Source organism: Lissotriton helveticus, chromosome 3_2, assembly GCF_964261635.1.
Source record: "Lissotriton helveticus chromosome 3_2, aLisHel1.1, whole genome shotgun sequence".
NCBI lineage: Eukaryota > Metazoa > Chordata > Amphibia > Caudata > Salamandridae > Lissotriton > Lissotriton helveticus.
Genome location: NC_136062.1, coordinates 256925815 through 256949433, shown reverse-complemented (window position 1 = coordinate 256949433; position 23619 = coordinate 256925815). Strand labels below are relative to the sequence as shown.

At 44.2% G+C, this 23619-nt stretch overlaps 1 protein-coding gene across 1 annotated transcript in view; it reads left to right on the top strand.

Moving 5' to 3' along the window:
- LOC144826284 (proprotein convertase subtilisin/kexin type 5-like) overlaps positions 1-23619 on the top strand; it is a 567967-nt gene that overhangs the window by 68929 nt on the left and 475419 nt on the right. Inside the window, exon 4 of the mRNA XM_078684635.1 lies at positions 18097-18242. Coding sequence (XP_078540761.1) covers positions 18097-18242 — 146 coding nt within the window. The remainder of the gene's footprint in view (positions 1-18096; positions 18243-23619) is intronic.

Below are 23619 nucleotides of genomic sequence, written 5' to 3'. Positions count from 1 at the left end.
ACGAGTGAAAACGAGTGAAGGAGCAGAGGGAGAGAAAGGGAAAATGGGCAGAAATAAGGCACAAAAGAGCAGAGGTGCAGAAAGGTGAAAGATAGAAAGGGTAGAAAAACGAGTGAAAACGAGTGAGGGAGCAGAGGGAGAGAAAGGGAAAATGGGCAGAAATAAGGCACAAAAGAGCAGAGATGCAGAAAGGTGCAGAAAGGTGAAAGATAGAAAGGGTAGAAAAATGAGAGAAGGAGCAGAGTGAGAGAAAGGGAAAATGGGCAGAAATAAGGCACAAAAGAGCAGAGATGCAGAAAGGTGCAGAAAGGTGAAAGATAGAAAGGGTAGAAAAATGAGTGAAGGAGCAGAGTGAGAGAAAGGAGACAGAGGTCCACTGGACCACCAGGGATGAGGCGCAGGGAAACCTGCGGGTGGAGGAGGGCCTCGATCACCAACACTCAAGAGTGCAGGGGGAGGGACACCTCACTTAATGGTGGAGCTGCGAGGGTGGGAGAGCAATTTCACTGACAATGAGTCATTTCACGATGTGAGCTCTGAAAGAAAGGCTATGACCGAAAAATCACTCCCAAGCTGATACAGCTGGAATGGGTGCCAAAAGAGCATGTCCAGCAGCTAGGAGACTAGGGGTCGGGCTCATCACTTTGCTTACCAAGGGCGTTTTTGTGTGTTTTAATTTTTGAATGATCAAGGCTGTCTGATTCACACTGCCTGCGATTTATGTCTTGACGTTAGAGAAGTAAACATGAGCAGAGCTCCCACGTAGATTTACCAATACAAACTGCCAGACTCTGGAAAATTAGGATATGTGACCAGGAGAGTCTTTAGAAAGCTGCCCCTGATCATCCGTGATGAAGTTCTGGTTTACTAATCTGATACAACAAATATATATATATATTTTTTTAAAGATGACAGATTCTCAAGAAAAACAGGGTCAGTGGATAGATATAGACTCCCATAGGGGATGAACAAATGAGAACTCGGAAGAAGCATTTCAGAGAATTTATATGATATACTTCGACTGAATCACAGCGTCTATCACGGATCAGCAGTCCTAACCACCCTTCCACCCTCCACACCCTCCACCCCCTCCACCCTCCACACCCCAGCACCTTGAGACCCTTACGGGTAAGAAGTCACACTTTACAAGACACTTGATTGGTTGATTCTTGTACTTTATAAACATATGTGAGCTCATGTTACATTTGCAAATGCAATATTGTTCCACAAGTACTGATAATCTTTTTATGACAATTTAGCGCCTTGCGATGCTCATTGCTGCTACTGTTCAATTGAACATCTGCCCATATGGCTTCCCCCTTGAATTTCATCGGACCTCTGGCTTCTCTCAAGAACTGATACAAATCCAATAGCCAGACTGCAATTGTTAGTTAGCTGTCTCAACCTGTGCAATAGTAAGGCTGTCTTTCAAGACTCACCCGTTTAGAATCAAGACGTTTGGGGTTCATAAGCTCCCCCTGGAATTGTTCTAAGGTAGAAAAGTTTATATACAAGCCAATGTAAGTTCCCATTGTATCCAAGAACAGCCAGTTCTACAAGGTATATATGCAGAGGGGTCTTACACTACTCTATCACAGACATGTTTATGTATGTGCGAATTGATCACATGAGTGTTAATATTGCACCAATATAGCCGCTAGGTAACCTGACAGGGTCACTCTTAAAATGTGCTGACATAGAATCTAGCATTACGCTTTTCCCCCTCCTGTAAAGGAGGGGTCTGGTGTATTTAGCAAGTAGCCATGTCTTGAGTGAAGGGTGTGTCTCCATAGGATATGGGAGGCAAAGGATTCACTAAGTCTTGCTTTATGCAGTGGTATGTGTGTCCAATTGATGGCTCCTAGGGCATTGTACAAGCTCCAGTTGTATAAACATTTGCCGAGCCACACATCGTCTGAGTGTCTGGAAAATGCAAACTGTTGCGCCACCACTATGGGTAGGACTCTCATAACTTGTCTAAAAAAAAAAGTGGAAAAGTGGACTGTGTGTACACCTATAACAAATGATGCAGCAGTCAGATAATGTAATAGCAGTCTGTAGGCCTGTGTTAGGTTTCTATGCATTCACAATGGAAGTTGAGAAGTGTTGTATGTTGTATGGCATATCCACCCAACATGTGATCAGATTTTGGATGCTGACATATTCATGTAGCTGATTCTTGTCCTGACAACCATGGTCTTTTTATGTCTGGGGATTGGCAAGTGCTTTTCACACTGAGCCACATTCCCCTCTCTCACCAGCTGAATGATATGCTGGATATGCAAATATAGCTGTTAAAAACCCAATAAAGTAATTGACACAAGGTTCTTCCACTGGTGCAGATTAGTGTCTGTGAGTATTGCCGTGGACTACATTTTATGTTACCTGTATTTTTAAAGCACACTGTCACCTGGAAAAGTATCCTGGTGCTGAGCAGGTGTGTGTCTAGCTCTGCCTTTGGTAGCTTGGATAATTGAAAAGCCAGGTCTTCAGCTTCTTGTAGAATTCAAGAGGGCTCTGGCAGCCCGCGGCCCGTGGAGGGAGTTGCGGTGGGGCAGGCAGGCGGGGCGGGGGAGAGGCAGGGTGGGGGGTGATAAACATTGGAATCTGGATGATTGAGCGCGCCCTGCACCCCTTTTTGCGATGCAGGGCACGGAACGAAATTAGTTTTATTAATTTAATTGTCCGGTGTTTATCACCTCCCCACCCGGACCCACCCCCGCCTGCCTGCCCCACCGCAACTCCCTCCACGGGCCATGGCTGGGTTCTGGTGTGGAGTGGGAGGCCGTTCCATTGTATAGGAGCGATGTAAGTGAAAACCTGTCTTCCTAATCTTGCTCTGTGTATGCTAGAGATGTGTGCAAGTAGGATTTCTGTGAAGCGGGGTGTCTGGTTGGTTCGTGGAAGGAAATGAGACTGTTCAGGTAGGTGGGGCTTAAGTTGGGTAGTACCCATAATGTGTGTTCAATTTTAAATGGGTGTGCTTGTATATCAGAATCCAGTGGAGCTTCTTGAGGTTTGCTGTGAGTTTTGTGTGGGAAGTTGTGTCTGTCTGGCGAGTTCTGGGTGATTTGTAGTCTACTAGAGAGTTGCTTGATTATCCTGATGTAGAGGCTGTTCCTGTAGTTCAACTTGGTGGTTACTAGCCTTGAGTTTTTCTAGTGTTGATTGGGAGTCATTTGAAAATCTTCCTCTGCATCGTCAGGATGAGGGAGTAGGATGCACTGATGGTGTTGACTTGCGTGATCATATACAGTTTGCTGTTGATTATTCCAAGGTTGCTGTCATGGGTGCTGGGTGTGGGTGTGGATCCACGTTTGGCTGGTCACCAGTTGGAGTCCCATGGTGGGGGTTTCCTAGTGAAGATCACTACTTCTGTCTTATTGGTATTGAACTTGAGACAGTTGGCTTTCATCCAGTTAGTGACTTCGGTCATGCAGGAGGCGAACGTGTTTCTTGTGCTGGGGTCTTGTCTGAGAGGGAGAGTATGAATTGAATGCCTTCGACGTAGTAGAGGATCTGGCACCCATAACATTGTCCAGAATTATCATGTACGAAGAGGTTGGGGCTGAGCAGTGAATGTGATGCACTCCACAGATGAGATAGGTCTGCCAGGGTGACAGCTTATCTTCTATCTGCTAAGAAGGAACAGATCCAGTGGAGAGCTAGTCCTTGGATACTGATTTTGTACAGGTGCCTGATGTGGTTTGAGTATGAGACAATGTTAAAGGTCCAGGAGAATGAGGACTGCCATGCATCCTCTGTCAATGATATTGTGATTGGCATCAGAGGAGGTGATGAGTGCTGTTTCTGTAGTGTGGTTGGGCCTAAATCTGGATTGTATAACATTGAGATCTCGATAGTTTCTGAGGTGGTTGGTGTAGCATACGTTGATTAGTTCCTCTAAGACCTGTGCTGAGTATAGCAGGAGGGAGATAGGTCTGTAGTTGGAAAGTGTAGCTGGGTCAGTGGATGGTGTTCTGAGCAGGGGCATGTTTCCAGGATGTTTCCAAGAGTCCAGGAATGTGTTTTAGTCGTTGGCGGCATTAAGGATAAATGTTAGTGCTTCAGTAACCAGAGGGCATCCTTTGGTGACTGTGTGGTGGGGGCAAGGATCAGATGGGGCCCCCAGGTGGCATGTTTTCTTAGTACTTGCTGTTTTGACTTTTGCAACTGTGGGTCACAAGGTCAGGGTTCGTCCTTCACCACAATGGGAAGTTGTGTTATGATGGTGACGGGCTCTGGTTGAGGGGCGAAGTTGCTGTATATGAAGGTGATTTTGTTACAGAAGAATTCACAGACCTTGTGGCAAATCTCTTGTGTAGGAAGCAAGAAGGTTCAGTGAAATCTATGATGATGGCAAAGATTTCCTTGCTGCTGTTAATGCCAAAGGTGTGTTCTGCAAGAGCTGTATCTGATGGTGGTAGAGTCTCAGGGCTGATTTGATATCTGTGGTGACTTGACTTTCTTAAGTTGTGCTCCAGTTGCTTGCAGTCGCGTTTTGTCAGCCCTCTATGTACCAGCGGGCCTGTGGTTGAGCTTGAGGGGATCCAGGGTGTTGACACGTGCTGTGAACCAGCTGTTAAGGTTCTTGATGTCTGGCCAGTGCATGGAAATGGCAGAAGCTCACTTCTCTACTCTGTGAATTTCCAGCTGCAGCATGAGGTTGTGGTAGTGGTAGTCCTGTGGTGGTGTGGGATGGGTATACTAAAACTGGCGAGGGTGTGGGCTGTCTAGGTCATAGTCACTGGGTTGTTGATTGTGATATTGTGGATCGAGGAGAAAATCGGGTCCAAGTGGTCTCCAGATTTTGGTAACATGTTGGGTGAGACCAAGGCTTTTGAGGTTTTCTTGAAGGCCAGAGTTTGTGTTGGTGTGTTTTTTTAGGTGAAAGTTAAGATCTCCGAGGAGGATGAGATGCTGGTGTTGCACAAAGTCTGTGATGGGAAATTTTGGCAGTAATGCACATCTTGAATGTGAGATGTTCCAAGTAGCTGGTGGGGGTGTCCTTGTAGGTGGTTCACCTGATGACATCATTGAATATGATGGCAACTGCACCCCTGGGTTTATGCTAATGGTCTTGCCTGGTGATCTTGTAGCAAGTAGGGATGGCTGTAGAGAACTTACAGTGCTGAGGTTGTATTTAGGCGTGTTTCTGTGAGGAAGAGCAGATCTGGAGCATACATTTCGAGGCTTGTGTGCTTAGAGGAATTCACCCATGTGTCTGCAGCGTTCAGATCGGTGATCCCAATTCGGTATTTAAGGTAGTAAATTTCTTTGATGTTTTTGCACTTAATTTTTTTGGGCTTTAACTTTTGACCCTTCAATTAGGTTAGGTTATATGCTGTATGCTATTTTCAGAAATGTCACTATGGAAAAATGTTTGGTGTGTTTTATTATTGCAGTTTGTGTCATGTGATGTTATGTTAGCTGATTTGCATAAAACACTAGACACCCATGAGGATATCCAGATGCTGGGTGGGTGTTGGAATTCCATGGGGGGGGGGTCTTCTTGATGTAGACCAGTATTTCTGTCTTGTCAGAGTTGAGCTTCAGGTCGTTGGTTCGCATCCAGTTTTCTACCATCGTCATGCGGTTGGTGAAGTTTGTTCTGGTGGTGTTTGTATTGTCCGTCAGGATGAGAAGGGCATGGGGGTCATCAGCATAGGAGATGATGATGTTTTGTGTTTGGATGATACTGGTGAGCGGTGTCATGTATATATTGAAGAGTGGGGCTTAGGGACGATCCTTCTGGGACACCGCATATCAGTTTCTAGGTCTCTGATGTGAAGGGTGGCAGCCTGACTTTTTTGGGTATTTCCCATGAGGAAGGAACAGATTAATTTGAGAGCAGGTCCTTGTATGCCAATCTCATGGAGTCTTCCAGTGAGGGTGTTGTGGGAAACAGTGTCAAAGGCTGTGGAGAGGTCGAGCAGGGCGAGGGCACCTGATTCTCCTCGGTCCAGGATGTTTTGAATGTCGTTGTTTGCCGCAATCAGTGCTGTTTCAGTGCTGTGGTTCTTTGAGAATACTGATTGTGCGTTATCCAGAAGATGGTGAAGTTCAAGGTGGGTTGTGAGTTTCTTGTTGATAGACCTCTCAATCACGTTGCCTGGATAGGGGTACACGGACATTGGTCGGACGTTGCTCAGTTCAGTCGGGTCAGCTGTAGGCTTCTTGTGGAGTGCGCTGAATGCTGCAAGTTTCCATTCATTAGGGAAAATGGCGAGCATGATGGATGTGTTAATGATGTGGGTCAGGTTGGTGCTAATTGGTGATTTTCCCAGGTTGTAGATGTGGTAGGTTTATGGATCTGTTGGGGCCCCTGAGTTGATGGTCCACATGATTGCTGCTAAGTCATTTCGGGTTAGGGTTGTCCATTAGGTCAGGTGTTTGTGATTTTCCTGTGAAATCAGTTGGATAGGTTATCCCAGAGATGTTAGGAGGCAGCAATGTTGTTGGTAGTGGTTGAGGGCGAGTGAAATTCTTGACGATCAAGAAGGTCTCATTGCAGCTGTTGGAGCTTCCTTCGACGCAGTATACTAGCGCTTGTATTCTGGGTGTCTCTTATTTCCTGGTGTTCGCATCTGAATGCAGCCTTTTAGGTGGTTCTCTTAGTGGTGTTTGCGGCTGGCTCTCCCTTAATGTGGCTGTTGTAATCAGGGCTTGCAGTTTTTGGTAGTTTAACTTTTTTGTAACTTTTTTGTTTGCCCTTATTAGTTTTTACCCAAAACTGTTTTGTGTTTCATGAACGCAACTCATAACTAGTATGCTTCTGTATTTATTTAACTGATAAACATGCACTCCTACTTTGATGTATGTCGCGTTTTTGCATTCTAAGATATTTTAATACTCTCATGTTGAAATATTTGCATTATACTACAAACAAGTACACATTTAAAGTCATTAAAACATTTCAGCATTTTGTTTTAAATCTCCATGTTGTCAATCTATTCAGAGATTGGTCTGAATGGCCTGAATGACAGGTAGTGAAGGATTAAAAGACTTATGTTCTATATTTTTCTGTTTAAAAAAGTAAATGCAGGCAGGAAAACATTGTTTTCTGTCTCCATCTGCAAAAACTAAAAATCGGGAGCCTCACTTGTAATCATGTAGTAGATTACAGGGTGTAGAATATGCAGTAATTGTGAAGAGCTGGGCAGTTTTCTCTAACCTATGATGACATTTCTGTTCAGTAAAAATATCCCGTTCTTTCTTTGGTAGCTGCTTTATTTTCTGTTGGCACTCCCATTTGTAAAAATAGGTTCCGATGTTTTCAAACTCAAAAATTAAATGCTATTTATTTTCTTGGCGTTTTGTGCTAGTGACAGAAAAACGGTGAACAATTCCCTTTTCATGTGACTATTCCAACAGCGATAAGGAAATTGACAAAACTAACGACCAGTAAAGGGTCACGGAGGACAATTTGTCTCTCCCTGCTGAAGGCTGCGTGTCTGAAGAGGACAGATAAAGCGATGCGCACTCTAGACGTCAGGTGGTCTCTAGGTGACAGACGGACATTAATGGGGGCTTATCCCTCTGCCAGGCCGGTATATTTGTGCATTTGACGGAAATCTATGTCTTTCATTTGGTGCCTATATAATGAAAGCCATGAATCTTGAAGAGGATAATTTTGAATAAGCTTGCATTATAAATAGAATATAGCCGTTTATCTGGCTGAAAAAGAGGCATAACAATTATTTCTTTTAACTTCTGCCTCAAGAATATTATTTTTTATTCTGCCGGCTTGGATTTTGTCCAGTAGAGGAGAATATATAGAAATTACCATCACAATTACTAAGAGGTCCCATGTCCTCTGTGACACTGTCGGGGAAAATGGATGTTGAATCACTAAAATACCAGAGGACGCAGGAGTGACATCATGTGCGCTGATAGATCTTTCCATTCTGAAGTTTTGGATCCTCAAGAACTGATAGAAATCCAATAGCCAAACAGCAATTGTTAGACAGCGGTCTCACCTTCTGCCATAGTCAGGCTGTCTTTAAGACTCCTCCGGTCAGAATCAAGACATTTGGGGTTTATAAGCACCTCCAGGAACTGTTCAAAGGTTCCTATTGTAGTCAGTAACTATCAGAGGCATCTCTGAATCTTCATAGATGATGCACCTTAGGCATTGTCAGCTGTGTCTGCCTATCTGGTTGCTTTCTTGCAGAGGATAACCAATGTTGTCATTTTCACAGCCTTCCTAGATGTCTCTCAAAGGCTTTTTGTGCTCAAAATTAGTGCATCTTGGCAGTGTCCATTGTAATCCCCTTAGTATTCGCCCTAAATCCTCCCGGGACACTGTTAATGTTGGCCAGCATCTGCAGAGTTCCATGTTAGCAGTTCAGATCCGAGATTGTCAGGGATTGAGACCAGGTCTGACATCCCCATTCCAAAAATACCGATATTAATGTTTCTCCCAAATTAAATTGACTATTTGCAGTGGACATCATGGGTAGGTGGTCCTTCACCACATAATAGAGTTCCAGTGAATTATATTTGTATTTATTTCACTGGACCATAGTGGTCTCCCGATGTAAACCACAAAGATGGAGGTTAGAAATTGCCCTGCCAAAAGCTGAAACCTTGATCACAAGTATCACAAGGTGTGCAGAGGTAATCTGTCCTTGGTGTTGTGTTGGAGACCTTGGAAAAAAGGAGTGTTGACAATCATTTCAATGTCTCAATTACCACAAATCACTCAGACACATAGCATTCACAAATATCTCTAACCCTGTGTGGCCCTGTATACCCGGATTGTCTTGGTTGATCTCAATGACATCTTTAAGATCGTCCCCGATTTTGTAAAGTGAATTCAGGACTTCAACCAAAATGCCATCCATTTTAGTCATACGCTCCCTATAGATCCTGGTGGGGGTGTAAACATGTAATCTGGTTATATGAAGGAGACCTCTTATGCCTGCTACTACATTAATTTCTCATGAGGTGGTTCACTTGAAACATGAGCACATTAGCTTTGATTCCTCAGCAAGTGTATTCAAATAATATCTACCTTGTCATCTGTACTTCTCATAATTTTTTCTGCAATTTAAATACACACAAGGTCCACTACCAGAATACATTTACTATTATTTCAGTATAATAACATGAGTTAGGAACACACACAACAGCAAAGAGCTCTTCACCATGATCAAAGAATTCACTAAACTCAGCATGGATGCCACTGACATCCCCCCTCCCAAGCACTCTGCGACCACCTTGCCACTTTCTTACGCCGCAAGATTACAGGCATCTACCACGGCTTCACAACGCTGGACCCACTCACTACACCCAAATGCTCCATATCCCAGCCAACCCTGATTAACTGGACAACACCCTCCACCAATAACACATTATGAAGACCGTCCACTCTGGAGCCCCCTTGGTCCCTTGCCCCCACCACAGCTTCAACTGAGCCAGCGCCACCATTGCCCCCACACTCTGCTGCACCATCAACTGCTCCATTGAAACCGCCACCTTCCCTGAAGACTGGAAACACATAGAGATCAACCCCCTGCTGAAAAATCCCTCTGCCGACCCGACGGAAAACATGAATTACAGACCCTTTTCTCTGCTCCCTTTCCCTGACAAAGTCATTGAGAAGGCCATCAATGCCCAACTCACCAAATTCATTGAAACAAACCACATATTTGACATCTCCCATTCAGGCTTTAGAAGCAACCACAGCACCAAGACTGCACTCCTCGCAGCAACAGATGACATACTCAATCTTCTTGACTGAGGCGAAACCGCAGCCCTCATCCTCCTGGACCTCTTTGCCACTTTGACACCATCTCCCACTACACCCTCTACGCAAGATTCCGCAATGCCGTAATCCACGGCAAAGCTTTAGAATGGATCTACTCCTTCCTTACAAGGAGAACCCAGAGAGTCCAGTCTTCCATTGTTCTCCTCAGAACCTACAGAAATTAACTACGGAGCCTCTCAGAGCACTTTTCTCAGGCCCACCCTCTTCAACATCTACATGGCATAGCTGGCAGCCATCGTCACAAACCACGGACTAAACATCGTCTCCTATGCTGACAACATCCAGCTAATTCTCTCCCTCACCAACGAACCTACTGACACAAAGAACAACTTTAACGATGAAGGCAGTCACCACCTGGATGAAGGACAGCTGCCTCAAACTCCGCTCCGACAAAACCAATGTCCTCATCGTGGGAACCAAGCCCGCTGCCTGGGCAACTCCTGGTGGCCCGTAGAGCTTGGAGCGCCCCCCCCCCACACTCACAGACCATCATTTATTTATTTTATTTATTTATTTTTGGAATTTTTAATGCGCAACTACTACCCTTGGGTGTCTAGGCGCAGTGAGATACTCTGGGATGCACAAAAATTCAGAGCATAAACTTATTGGTTGAATAGCCATGTCTTCAAGGCCTTGCGAAAGGCAATGAGTGTTGGTGCTGTTTTAATATGCAAGGGGAGTGTGTTCCACAGTTTGGAAATTGCTACCAGGAAACGTCTATCTCCCCATATGGCCGTTCTTGTACGGGGGACATGCAATAAACAGCTTGCCGCTGATCTTAGATCCTTTCCAGGTATGTACACCTGAAAAGCTTCTTTTAGGAATTTCGGTCCAATCTGATGGATGGCCTTATAGGCGATACAAAGCGCCTTAAATTTGATTCTGCTCTCCACCCTTAGCCAGTGTAGATGGCGTATGGCTACTGAAGTGGGGTGTCGCCAGGGGATATTAAGTAGGATCCGTGCTGCCATATTTTGCACAGACTGTAGTTTATTCAGAATGTATTTGTGTGTACCAAGAAAGAGAGCGTTTCCATAATCCAGCTTTGAAAACACTAAGGTGGTAATGAGTGTTTTCCCTGCCGAGGCAGGCAGATATGGCATACGTTTTTTTATTTTCTTCAACACGAAGAATGCAGCAGAGACCACCTTGTTTACATGGTAACCAAATGATAACTTGTTATCGAAGATAACTCCCAAATTCCTAACCTTAACAGCAGGAACCGGGGGGGAGCCCATCTGACTGGGCCACCATGTTGAGGACCATTCGGGGGAGATCTTACCGAAGGTCATCACTTCGGTCTTTTCTGCATTAAGTTTCAGGCAGTTACTGTGCATCCATGATTGTACATCCAGTAGCCCCTCCTGAAACCTAGCTGCCACCACTGGACCATTCTTGTGTACTGCCAACACAAGTTGGGTGTCATCCGCATAGGTAGTCAATCGCATCCCATGAGATTTAATGACCCTCGCCAAGTCCGCAACGTAGATATTAAAAAGAGTGGGACTTAGCGAGGATCCTTGAGGGACCCCACAGAGCAATTCAGAAGTGGGCGAGTAGTAGTTGCCCAGTTTGACTGCCTGTTTGCGATTGACTAGGAAAGAGGCTATAAGATCTTTAGCCAGATGACTGATTCCAAGAGCTGCGACACGGTCAACCAAGATGACATGGTTGACCGTGTCGAAGGCAGCAGACAGGTCCAACAAGATAAGCACTGCCGCGCCTCCCGAATCCATGATCTCTCGAATTTCATCCGAGGCTTTTAACAATGCTGTCTCAGTTCCGTGTTCCTTCCGGTACCCGAACTGAGTATCATCCAAGAGCTTATGTTGTTCAATGAACTCAGAGAGCTGTTTATTCATTATTGCCTCTATTATTTTGGCAGGGAAGGGAAGGCAGGCAATAGGTCTGTAGTTGGAAGTGATGGTAGGGTCTAAGGAAGGCTTCTTAATCAAAGGTTTAACAATAGCCTTCTTCCAGATCTGTGGATAGACACCGGTTTTAAAGATGGTATTACATATGTTGGTCAGCGGCTGAGTAACCACATTGTGTAGTTGGTTCATTATGGTCGGAGGGCATGGGTCCAAAGGAGAGCCTGATTTAATCCTGCCAATAAGTACATTGACCTGATCTTCGGTAGCTGACTGAAACTGAGTAAGGGAAGGATACTTCAGTGCTGGTTGAATGGTTAAATCAGCAGTTCTTCCTGCCAGCTCTTTGGAGAAGGTGGAATAAATATCCATTACCTTAGTGGTGAAAAATGTGGCTAGTGAGGTGCAAGCAATCTCTATTGTAGATCCAGCTGGAGGATTGGACAGAGAGTTCACCACTTGAAATAGCATCCTAGCTGAGTTCTGTGCGTGCTCAATTCGACCAGTAAAGAACAGATTCTTTTGTATACTAATGGCTTTTTTATATATTACTAGAGCACTTTTATATTCTTGTTTAGCCGAAAGACTATAGTGCTTTCTCCAGCGCCTTTCTAAATTTCTACAGAACTGGCTCTGGAGCCGTAGCTCCTCTGTGTACCATTAAGCAGAAGGAGTCGCTCTGTTGGGGCGATAGATTTTTTCAGGTGCAACTTCGTCCGCTGCTTTTGAGATCCATTCCTGAAATTTAATGGACATGGTTTCAGTATCGCCTCCGTTTTCCGGGGCTGATGACAACAGTAGATTTGAAAGATGTGGTATATCGACATTTTTCCACATCCGCGCCCCCACTGATGCTCTAACGCTAGTCTGAGGGGATTTGAGTGGTAGCATCCGAATCCTAAAAGTAATGGCTTGGTGGTCAGACCATATCAGAGGTAGCATTGCTCCCAGCTCAATGCTTTGGTCATTAGTGAACAGGCCATCCAGCGTGTGTCCGGCTTCATGCGTGGGGCCCTTCACCAGCCACTGCAGTCCTATTGCCTGCATATCAGTAATAAGCTGGAATGTATCTTTATTTTCCATATTTTCCAAAGGAAAATTGAAATCCCCAAGAATTGTATAAGTCGGGGATTCTATTACTGATTCCATAATTTCAGTAAGTGCAGCTAGGAATTTAGTGCGCGGCCCAGGTGGCCTGTACACCAGGGTTCCTTTAAAAGCCTGTTTATGAGTAAGATTAATAGTAAATGCGAAGGCTTCGCAACTGGTACTTTGAATAGGCTCAAATTTAGCACGATAAATGTCCCTATAAATAATGGTCAGGCCTCCGCCTCGGCCCGAGGCTCTATCTTGTCTAGCTACGCTATAACCTTCAGGGGTAGCTTGCACAAAATCTGGCCCTGATGCTTCATCTCCCCATGATTCTGTGATGAACAAGATGTCCAATTCGTGATTAATAATGCTCTCCCTGATGTCCAGACTATGTTTGGGGAGGGAACGCGAATTAATAAGTGCAGCTCTAGTATACTGTGCCGCTAGTAAAGAGGCACTAGCAGTTATGGGTAAGTAGGATGTAGTATTTATCGCAGGCAGGGGAGGTGACAGCGTGAAAGAACAGCCTACACATGACATGGATGTGGATATTGAATGTTTTAGAGACGGCAATACTTGACAAGACATACCCAATCCCGTGTTCCATTCATTCAACTGAGTGGAGGTGTAGCGAAGGGTAGATGCGGTATACAGGATGTCAGCAGGACCAGGGGGGGGTGGCCCTGGGCCCGGATCATCTTTGACGCTTGTCTCTCAATGAACGACCAAATCAACCCCATCTCATCCTCCTGCTTCCTCACGTCCGCCTGCTTTGAAAGATCTTTAAGTAGATTCTGAGTCCAGAAGAATGGCCACCCAGACGCTTGTTAGCAGCAAACTCGACTATGGCAATGCACTCTACACCCGCACCACCCAGAAGCTCCAAAAGAAATTGCAAAGAATCCTGAACACCACCGCAAGACTTAATCTGGACATTCCCGACCGCAACCACATTGATGGTCACCTGAGAAACTCCCACTGGCTACTGATCAACAAAAAATCACATTCAAGCTCCTCTTGCATGCCTACAAGGCTCTCCACAACATCGGACCAGCATGCCTCAACCACCGCCTCTCCTTCTACACTCCCACCAGACACCTCTACTCCGGCAACATGGCCCTGGCCACTATCCCATGGATTCGCAAGACAACACCTGGAGGAGGATGCTTCTCCTACCTCGCCACAAAGACCTGGAAGTCTCTTCCTCTACATCTCAGGTAATCACCTTTACTGCCTCACGAAGGACCTCAGGACCTGGCTATTCGACTGAACTGGCTCTTCGACTGAACTACAGAAACCGCCCACCCCTGCATCTTGATACCCTAATTGGCAATTAGCCACGCTCTATAAGAATCCTGGTTGATTGTTTGATTATAAACAAATTGGAGAGGGTGCAGTGAAATTCCATGATAAGTGTGTTTAAACATATATACATAAAAGGCTCCTTTGGATGTTTTTCAATTTCTTTGTGCTAAAGTACAGTAAAAGTACATGACTCTTAGTTCTACGAAAAGTTCATAAATGACACCCCTGATGTTTCATCATTTCGACCCTATAGACTAAAACAGTGGGTCTCATCAGGACCAACCCATCTGTCTAGTGATCTTTAATAAAGAAAAGAGCACCCTTAGTCTATTCAATACTGCTCTCATACTGTTGTAACATAAATGTAAATGTAGTTGAGCTTATATAGCGCACAGCTACCCGCAGTGGGTGTCCCGGCGCTTGCTTAGGGAACCCTTCCTGGTATTCCCCTGTGAGATAGCAGGGTATCCACAAGGTGAAAGTCAGGCATCCCGCCACGAGGGGCCGTTGTGGAGATTAAGCAAGCTATTGCCCAGAGTCGCAGAGTGTGAACCCGTGAGTCGAGGAGGCACCGGGGCGAGAATTATTGAGTCCGTGGAATTTTTAGCCCAAGACCCCGCCGAGGCGGGGAATTGAACCCTGGTCCAGGACCGATCTCAGCTTCCCGGTCTGCTGCCTCTAACCCCTGAGCCACACTTCTCCACTTAACATAACCAGTCGGAGAGAGAACAATCCTTCATCCCTGGTGGGAAACATTCTGCTTGCAGTATTTAGTTCTGGGAGTGCATGTACTTCCTATATTTAGAAGCTGTAAATATCTATACAAGACTCCATTGAATCCAATTACAGTCTTGCATCTCACAGAAATAAGAAATACATCTGCCTGCATTTATACTTAAGCTGCCCTTTTGTGCGTTTATGGCATAGAATTTATGAATCATGCTAAGTACAGATGACGTGGTGGATTTATTCCTGTACACTTGCTGAGGATGGGTACCCCAATAACCAATAATCGTGTTCTAGTGTAATTTGACCTAAGTTCTGTAGAGTGGCTATAAGGGTCAGTTATTTTCTTCTTAATGCATTAGGTTTGGTTTGTGTCTGTGAAGAAATTGGGTTACAATTTCTTTTTTTAGATTGCCTCTCAGAACATTAATTTAACGCCCCAGTTTGATGTAGTTTTGAGTATGTTGAGTTTAGCATTCAACATACTAACAGCAATAGGCACTTCCACGATTCGCACACACGTAATTAGTATGGCAAAACCCATGAGGCCAGCAATACTACGATCCACATTCTGCCCAAATTAATATGAAGCCAACCTAAAAAATACTACCTGGCACCCTCATGTATCCTGACATCTAAACAATGGCAAACTGCATGAAAAGAGGCAAAATGCCGAAACAATGGGCATACATACTGTAGGTAGTGCAAGAAAAACAGATGCACCAAATGCAGCCAACAGCATTGTAATACATTCTCCACTCGACGGGATATACAGAGGAATGGTATACTTTTAATTAATACTCATGGGATTCATTTTTAGAATCAACATTATGCTAGAACTATTCAGTGCCCAGACCACTTCTGTGAGAGGCTTCATGGTGCTAGGGGTCTACTCATTGAATACCAGGCTTGGTCATGGGTGCTTCATCGGGCCTATTAGACAACCATATTGGCCAAATAGTAGCTTTGTGTTCTTCTTATTAACTTGCCCTATCTGTAGTTGTACCCATGGGATTTGGGATCTGAAGAACTCTGCTAAAAGGGAATTGAAAAGGGCAAGTGCACCTTCTCTATTTTACACTTGGCTTAAGCAGTATGATAGTAATGCACGTTAGCACAAGATAAAGTCATGTGACAAAGGCTTTCTGTGGCACTATGGGAATCATTGCCAGTGAGGTACAGTGCTCCAGAGTGTTGTACGTTGCAGTCAAGTTGTCAGAATGTACCCTGTTAAGAAGCAGCAGATCCGGGTCCCACTTGGACATCATCAGGTGAGGCAAGGTGGCCCGGTGCCACAGGATCAACCCCCAGCAACCATCATAGGAGGCGCAAGTTGCACCACGATAGAGCAGTATGCAAATGGGTGTCAATTCCAACAAATCATGTCCCATAGACATGGCCTAGTGAAAAGTCAAAAGGAATGCTCTAAAGAATGCTGAGCCTCTCAAACACCCCAACGCAGGTCCTCCCAGCCCACAAAGGACGAAGGATAAAGTTGAGGCTTGCAGCAACCCTGTAAGTTCTCCACCCCATACCCAGTCTACCTTAATCTTCTCAAATGTTTGTACCAGGCTAGAAACCAAAGCCTTCTAACAATGGCACACCATGACCCACATTCTCCTCGGGGCCCATAATCTTTGCCATGAAGAGCCATAGTGGCGCATACTCCTTAATGGCAACACTCTAGAGAGCCTACAGTTTCACTGTAAGGTGATTATCACGAGGGGCCAATGAGGTAGCGATGTAAACCGCAGTACATGGTCATGGTTTCTCCACCCCTATCCCTTTCACCTCTGAATCCAAAAGGGTCATAATCCTGGCACCATTTCCCGCTAGACCACAAGGAACTTCACAGCTCCATGCTTCCCTCTGTCCTGAGTTGCCACCACTCCAGCAATCCTGATAAGAAACAGATAAATCCGCTCACAAGACCATACAGGGAGAGGAACAATGTCCACTGGGCACCACTGGCAGGGCTTTGCTTCCATTTTCGGTGCCGACCATGGAGCCACAGTCACAGCCCGACTGTCCCTTCAGAGAACTGCTGCTTCACAGAAGAAGACTAGTCTGCTCTAGAGAGCTAAATATAGCAAGAGGCCTCTGTTACCTTCCACAGGCAGCATACCACTGGATATTGCATTGCCTTCAACCGCTGCAGACCTCAAAGTCGCAATGCCACAGGTAACTTGAAATCACAATGTTTTACTGCAGCCATCAAAGCAGGTGGGAAGATCTGGTGCCTGCTGAACATCTGGTCATGAAATCGCAGGATCAACCTCTTGTTCCACCCTTATCTCCTTAGTATTCTCCTATTTGCAGATGCTGTTTATAGGACAAGCAAGAAAAACAGTAACAGAACGTAAACAGAGATATTCCTGCAATTTCCTTTATGTCCTTGAAAATCCGTGGAAGTAAGGGTAGCACCAGCGGTACAGAACGGCGGTCTAGGTGGTACGCCTGGTAACTCATAACTCATGTTCAGTTACCACTTATCTTTTTACCTGCTATTGGAATCTAGAACTTTTACATTTTCTTTTTCTATTGCTGGACTAGGCTTAAATATTAGGGGTCGCATTCCAGTCCATCTTTTTTTGTCTACCATGACACTTCAAACAGGAATGAGTATAGCCTTATAGCCCAACATAGCAGGCTCTACCGGCTATTAAAGACCCGCTCCTGCGTTAAAGGCCCAAGCTGAAAGCGAGGGCCTTTAACAAATGAGCGGGTCTTTAATGGCCGGTAAAGCCTGCTATGGAGGGCTCGTAGGCTATTAGAAAATTCCTCCCCTAGAGGGCAGACTGTTCAAATTTGTAAATACAAAGCCCTCTCGGAGCCCGAGGGGACTCTGGGGGGCCTTTGTTCACAGTAACAGCTATGAAATGAAAAAGATATCGGAATGTTGTTCTCCGGGCTTCTATCACCCATTAGAAGCCCGGAGCACTCCATTCTCTTCAATGGAGCGCTCAACATTCCAATATTCGTATCCTACTTAAATTAACCTTAGTCTTGCTCTATGAGGAACAGTCCAACCAGACTGCCAGAACAGGGACAGAAGGAACATTATACCAGTTGCAGTCTAGTTATGCCTTTTTAGTGAGTCCTGTGGGAAAGTGTAAACTTGACTCACATCTGGGCATCCCTGTCACACTGAGGAAAGCAAAGCAAAAAAGTGGTGGGTGGAATGCTTCGATTAATTTCAGCCACTGGTAACGAGTGGGGCAGAACCCGTCCATCGCTTTTTACCCACCATGCCACCTGTTATTCCAACTAAACAATTTTAGGGAAAATGTTGTGGATCTGCTATAAATCTTGTGATCTTTATTTCAATAGATATCGACATCAATGCTATAGACACTGCCCTCAAAAGACGTACGCAGATGATGGAAGAAAACTGTGCTTTTCCTGCCCGCCATCTTGTTTTGACTGCAAGAATGAAACTTTCTGCTCATCATGTCAAGTCAGTTACTTCCTATTCGGTAAGATCACTATCGCTGCATAAAAATGTAAACAGACAAAATATATTCCATGTGTCCATTCTGCACCCTATACTTCTATGCCTCTACAGCTTATTTAATATGAAATCCATCAAACTATTTCAGGGTTGGATTAACAACGTTCTATGCTGAAAAAAATTGGATTTTCCAAGTTTAAAAAATGCTTTTTTGTGTAATAGCATCGCATGAAGTGACATCGTGACATTAAATCAGGATATCACATCACTGGAAATGAGCTGACGTAATCTGTGGTCCAGCTCAGTTTGAAAGACTGTGTGGACGAAGATGTCACCCCGGATGGGACGGGTAGGCTTAATTGAATGTGCTTAAAAGAAACATGAAACTAATTTTTTAGCCGTTCTTTAGTTGCCAGTCATATGTGGTCTCCTAGGCTATCTTGCTTTTTCTAGCCTACCCCTATGTCCAGAGTGACCATTTTCAGGGATCCCAGACCTTTATAGTTGTCAGCTTCACATTTCACCACAAAGTATCCTAGTTCCATCATTTTCTTGTGGTTTTAAGAGTAAAGTAGTGGGAGTGAAAGAAGTAAAAGTATAAAGGAGAAAGAGTCAAATAGGAGGTCACCAGCTAAGTTGCTGGATCATATCATGCCAGCCAAATGGTCAAAACCCAAAGCTTGCAAACTAGATAAACAAGGTCCAGCTGCTGATGGAGGATAACCTATGACTACACTGCAGAACGAAGTTCTAAAGACTTCTCGAAAGGATTTGTCGCTAATGGGGACCCTTCTCCTTTTTGATAAATTGTGATGAGCCGCAACCACTAATGCGAAACCACACCAAACCTCTATCACATGGTAAAATGGAGTCTGCACATTCTGTATTCAGCAATTACCCTTTATTTCCACAGATTTGACTCCTAATTTTATTCCTAATACAAAGAGCATAGGCTCTAAAAACAGCAATAAATTACCATCTTATTTTAAAAGTGTAAAAATAGGGGTAGAAAAGGGCACAATCCCAGCAAATCCCTACCTTCAAACGATGATAGACCTGCAAACTCCATTGGAGAGGCCTTTAGGACAGTTGATCATATCTCCCCACCAAAAGTGACCTGATGAAGGATAACAATTTGCCCAGCAAACCCAGATATGTCCAGCAAATGCCCTAGAGCAAGGACTGAGCGTTAAACCCTCTGAGATAGTTATGGTGAAAACCGTGAGGCACCTTCAAATATGATATCAAACACCAATCTCTCCAATAATTAGCTTATCCGCATAGGAGTAATTCAAAATTTAGCCTGGAGGATGTTGTGGCTGATACATTGAAATCCAGATGTCCACTGCACTTGCAACCATTCATCACTCCTGTTGTAATGCTTCCCAACCTAGGCCTAAGCAGCAACACAACCTTTTACCTACTTTTTTCCTACCTTGCTTTGTATAACGAGTCTAGCAATGAGCTTTACCCAGTTATGTGCTGACTAAATGTTGATTGGTTTCCTTAAAACTAGCCACATTCATTATGCATACGGATTCCTCGCATCACATCTTAAGGCCATGCACATTACGTACATAACAAGATTAAAATACTCTGTACAAAATTATCGCTATCTTTATCCTCGGGCGACAGGGCTACTTTACAAAATTACAAATATTGATTTAGGCTCATCTACATAATCGTGCCCACAACATTACTTTTTGGGTATAAAAGAACCGCACCTTTACTAGGTAACAAGAGGAGACCCTGCTACGCTGACACTGACATGAAGGTCCCTGCATGCTGAGGCTTCAACACACAGCGGTCTGACATCCCTTGCAGGGTGTCCAATTCGTGACCAATAGAGGGTCCTTCATTCTTTCCCATCAGGTAACGGGTTGGCTCTCTCGTTGGGGATTATTGGCTTCACACCCACATGCAAGCTAGGTACATTGAGGTATACTTGGGTAGGGTACGCCTAGAAGCAGTATGCGAAGATTACTGCTTTTATATATGCCTGCATATATTTGTTGCTCAGCACCATAGTAGAAATGTATCTACTGTTTACTCTGTTGGTGCTTATAATCTCTTACATTTGATTTTATTGATTGTCACACTAAACATGTTTTATACTAGAATTGCGCTAATTCAGTAAATGCTTATTGAAAACGTCCACACCGTTTTTTCGGTATATCTCTCTGGGACTAAGTGACTACGATTAACTGAGCGAAAAGTACTGTACTGTTTCCACGATCCCTAAAGGGTCAAAGGATGTCATGTTCAATGGTTGCCAGAAACTATTCGCTCCCTGGTAAGGTTTGGGGGCTTATAGTGGCACTGTGTGCTAGCTGGTCTAAAGGCTGACATATCCTGTGGGGGTGTCGGGATTCAGTCTTGACACCACACCCTCAGTTTATGTTCTCCAATAAGTGTGCAGATCTGATGTATTTTCAGAAACTACACAACACTGTCTAAGCTGGATAATGTCCCTAAGGTACTGCAAACAATATTAAATGACTGCAAAAAACCTTAAAGTTCAGCCCACGTCCCCTTCCCACTAATTAATAACTGGAAGGAGTTTTGCATAATACGTTCACTCCTAACAACAAGATTAAAGTTTGAACCAGACCCACCAGAAATTGGTACTACAGATTCCTCCTTAACCCCTTTCGTGCTCCCATCGGCCAACCTCCCCAGTGCTGGAAAACCACTACTTTATACACAGGCAAAGCCATCAGAAACTCCAACTCCCCCTCCTCCAGGAGGTAAGACTAGAGTAGAAGTGGAAGTGAATCCTAATTGAGGTTTCATTATACAGAAAGAAGTGTAGACTCCAAACTCTTATTCAGAGATATCCAACTGGTGCATGATACAATGACCTAAAAATGCATGTCAACTAAATAAAGATGGAATCCTCAGATATTAACCAGGATAAGATAGTGAAATATGGACAAAAGGTAGCAAAATCCACCTCTACCTAGAAAAAGGATGCTGTCACCAGGCTGCTGGAAGTAGGATCTGATAAGGACAGATTTAAAGGGACATTCTTGACAACAAAATCCATTAGAAGTTGACTAAACTGATGAGAAAAGTGTATTGCTGATAACTTCATTTCTAAGGTCAGATATAGAAAACTCACTTCCTGAGTATGGCTTTTGTTCCTGGGTGAAGAATACATATGGGATTGTTCAGCCTTGACTAAGAATAGGGGTCTATGCAGACACTGGCCCCAACCTTGAATGTAATAAACCGTCTAAATGTGCCTTCTCAGAGAAAGATGAAATGCCAGCGCCTCTTGAGCAATTGCCCTTCTGAGTAGTGGAAGGCCTAACCGGGGGAAATAGCAGAATTATTTGTACATTATTGTACGCCTCCAGACGAAGCCATGATTGAATAGGTGCAACATTCTTAAAGTAATTAATACAATGTCAAACTTGAATGATGTATCTTCGGATGACATCTTAGTGAAATTATTGTAATAGAGATTGAGTGAACAAAGTGAGCCTATAGAATGTTTACAATCAAGTTACGTTTTGGCAAAGACGATCATCCCAAGTAAAGATACACTTGCAGAGTAAGGCATTCAAATCTCCATGAGCACAGAGGACTCAGCCTATAGAATCCTGGAGCAAGCAGAGAAACCGGATATAAAGCTCAATAGGCATAACACCAAAGTGCCATTTATATCGATACATTGGTCTCCTTCTAATTATGCAACCAGAAATGATCTGGTTAATTTTACGGTAGTCCTTTACCATCAAAGAGGAAAGAAGTAAATCAAGTTAAAAAGAAACAAAAGTCGACAACCAGGTCAAGGCAGGCCAAAGAATAATGATTGGGGCTAGCTGGCCACAGCCCTAACTGCTCCAATGCACATCCAGCTATTGTAAATAGGTATTTTTTCCTGACATTAATTATTACCAGGTATGCTAGTAAGCTGGAATATTGCTGGGTGAAAACATACAATAGAGAACAAGGACTGGGTTACCTTTATATAATCCTTTATATCTGTTGCTTCAAGAAAACTAGGGCTATGGAACATCTGGCAATAGATAGCTTCACTCTGTATTGTGGTCCAGTAGTTAGACCATTCAAGGTTAAACTAAAAGGAGAATTGACTACGTGGATCTGTCATACTTACTGCTAGGGTCGTAGCAAATGTGATGGTAAATAACAATATTCAGCACATTATGCTAGAATCCACAATCATCCACATGCGATTGACTAGAAAAGAGGATCACTCAAATTGAAAACTTAAAATAATTGTTTGTGGCGACAGCAATATTAACCCAAATGTTTCAATGATCTCACTGAAGAGGATACTATATAGAATATATCTGAATTCCCAGCTGAAAGTTTTAGAGATTCTAATGAAAAACAATTGAATGATGGCATCTTGTGGTCTCCACACACTAAAGAGACAAATGATATGAAACAAGGACAACCTACAGAGTGAACAATAGTGCAAGCCAGATTGGCTATATTTTAATCAGCATTGACTCATGGCACCTTGTCATTGACGTGCATGTGGAAGGACAACTCAGAAGTAATCGAGACCCGTTAACTGCATTACTTCTTATGCAGAGTCCCATAACCATGCACTATAAAGAATAGAGATCTCTGATATCTCATAGTGTAGCACTAAAGTCGTGCCATGGTAGAATATGTTATGTTATGTTATATATGCTTATATAGCGCACGGCTGCCCCAGCCAAGGGGCGTCTCGGCGCTAGCTGTTCGTATCCAGGGAAGGCTGCTGCTGATGTAAACTGCAGGGACATAACATAACTAGCGGAAGAGGTGTGTTTTTATGGCTTTTCTGAAGGATAGGAGATCCTTCAGCCCACAAATCTGGGCTGGAAGTTCATTCCAGAGCTTTGCTGCTAGGTATCTGAATGAGCGACCGCCCATCCGAGCTAATTTAATGTGGGGTACAGTGGCCAGGTTCTGTCCCTCCGACCGTAAAGTGCGTCGAGGAACATAAGATGAAAGGAGTGGGCACAGCATGGGGGGGAGGCAGATTTCAGGATTTTAAAAGCGAAGCATAAAGTTTTAAAATGAATCCTCTTTTCTACCGGGAGCCAGTGTAGTTTCATAAGGGTATTTTTAACAGACTTGTGGCGGGGGAGGCCCGTCAGAGCTCTTGCGGCGGCATTTTGGACTCGCTACATTCTGGCTTTCTCTGCTACGTTAGTTCTGAGCAGCAGGGAGCTAGCGTAGTCCAGCCGTGAGAGAATGGCTGACTGTACCACCAGTTGGCGGGTATGGTGATCAAAATATTTTAAGATAGGCCTTAGGTTTCGTAAAATCCCGAAGCAGGTGGCAGCCACTTTTTTCGTATGATGGGTAAAGTTCAAGGCAGAGTCCACCCATACTCCTAAGTTTTTCACAACATTTTTGGGCACTGGTGGTTGTCCCAG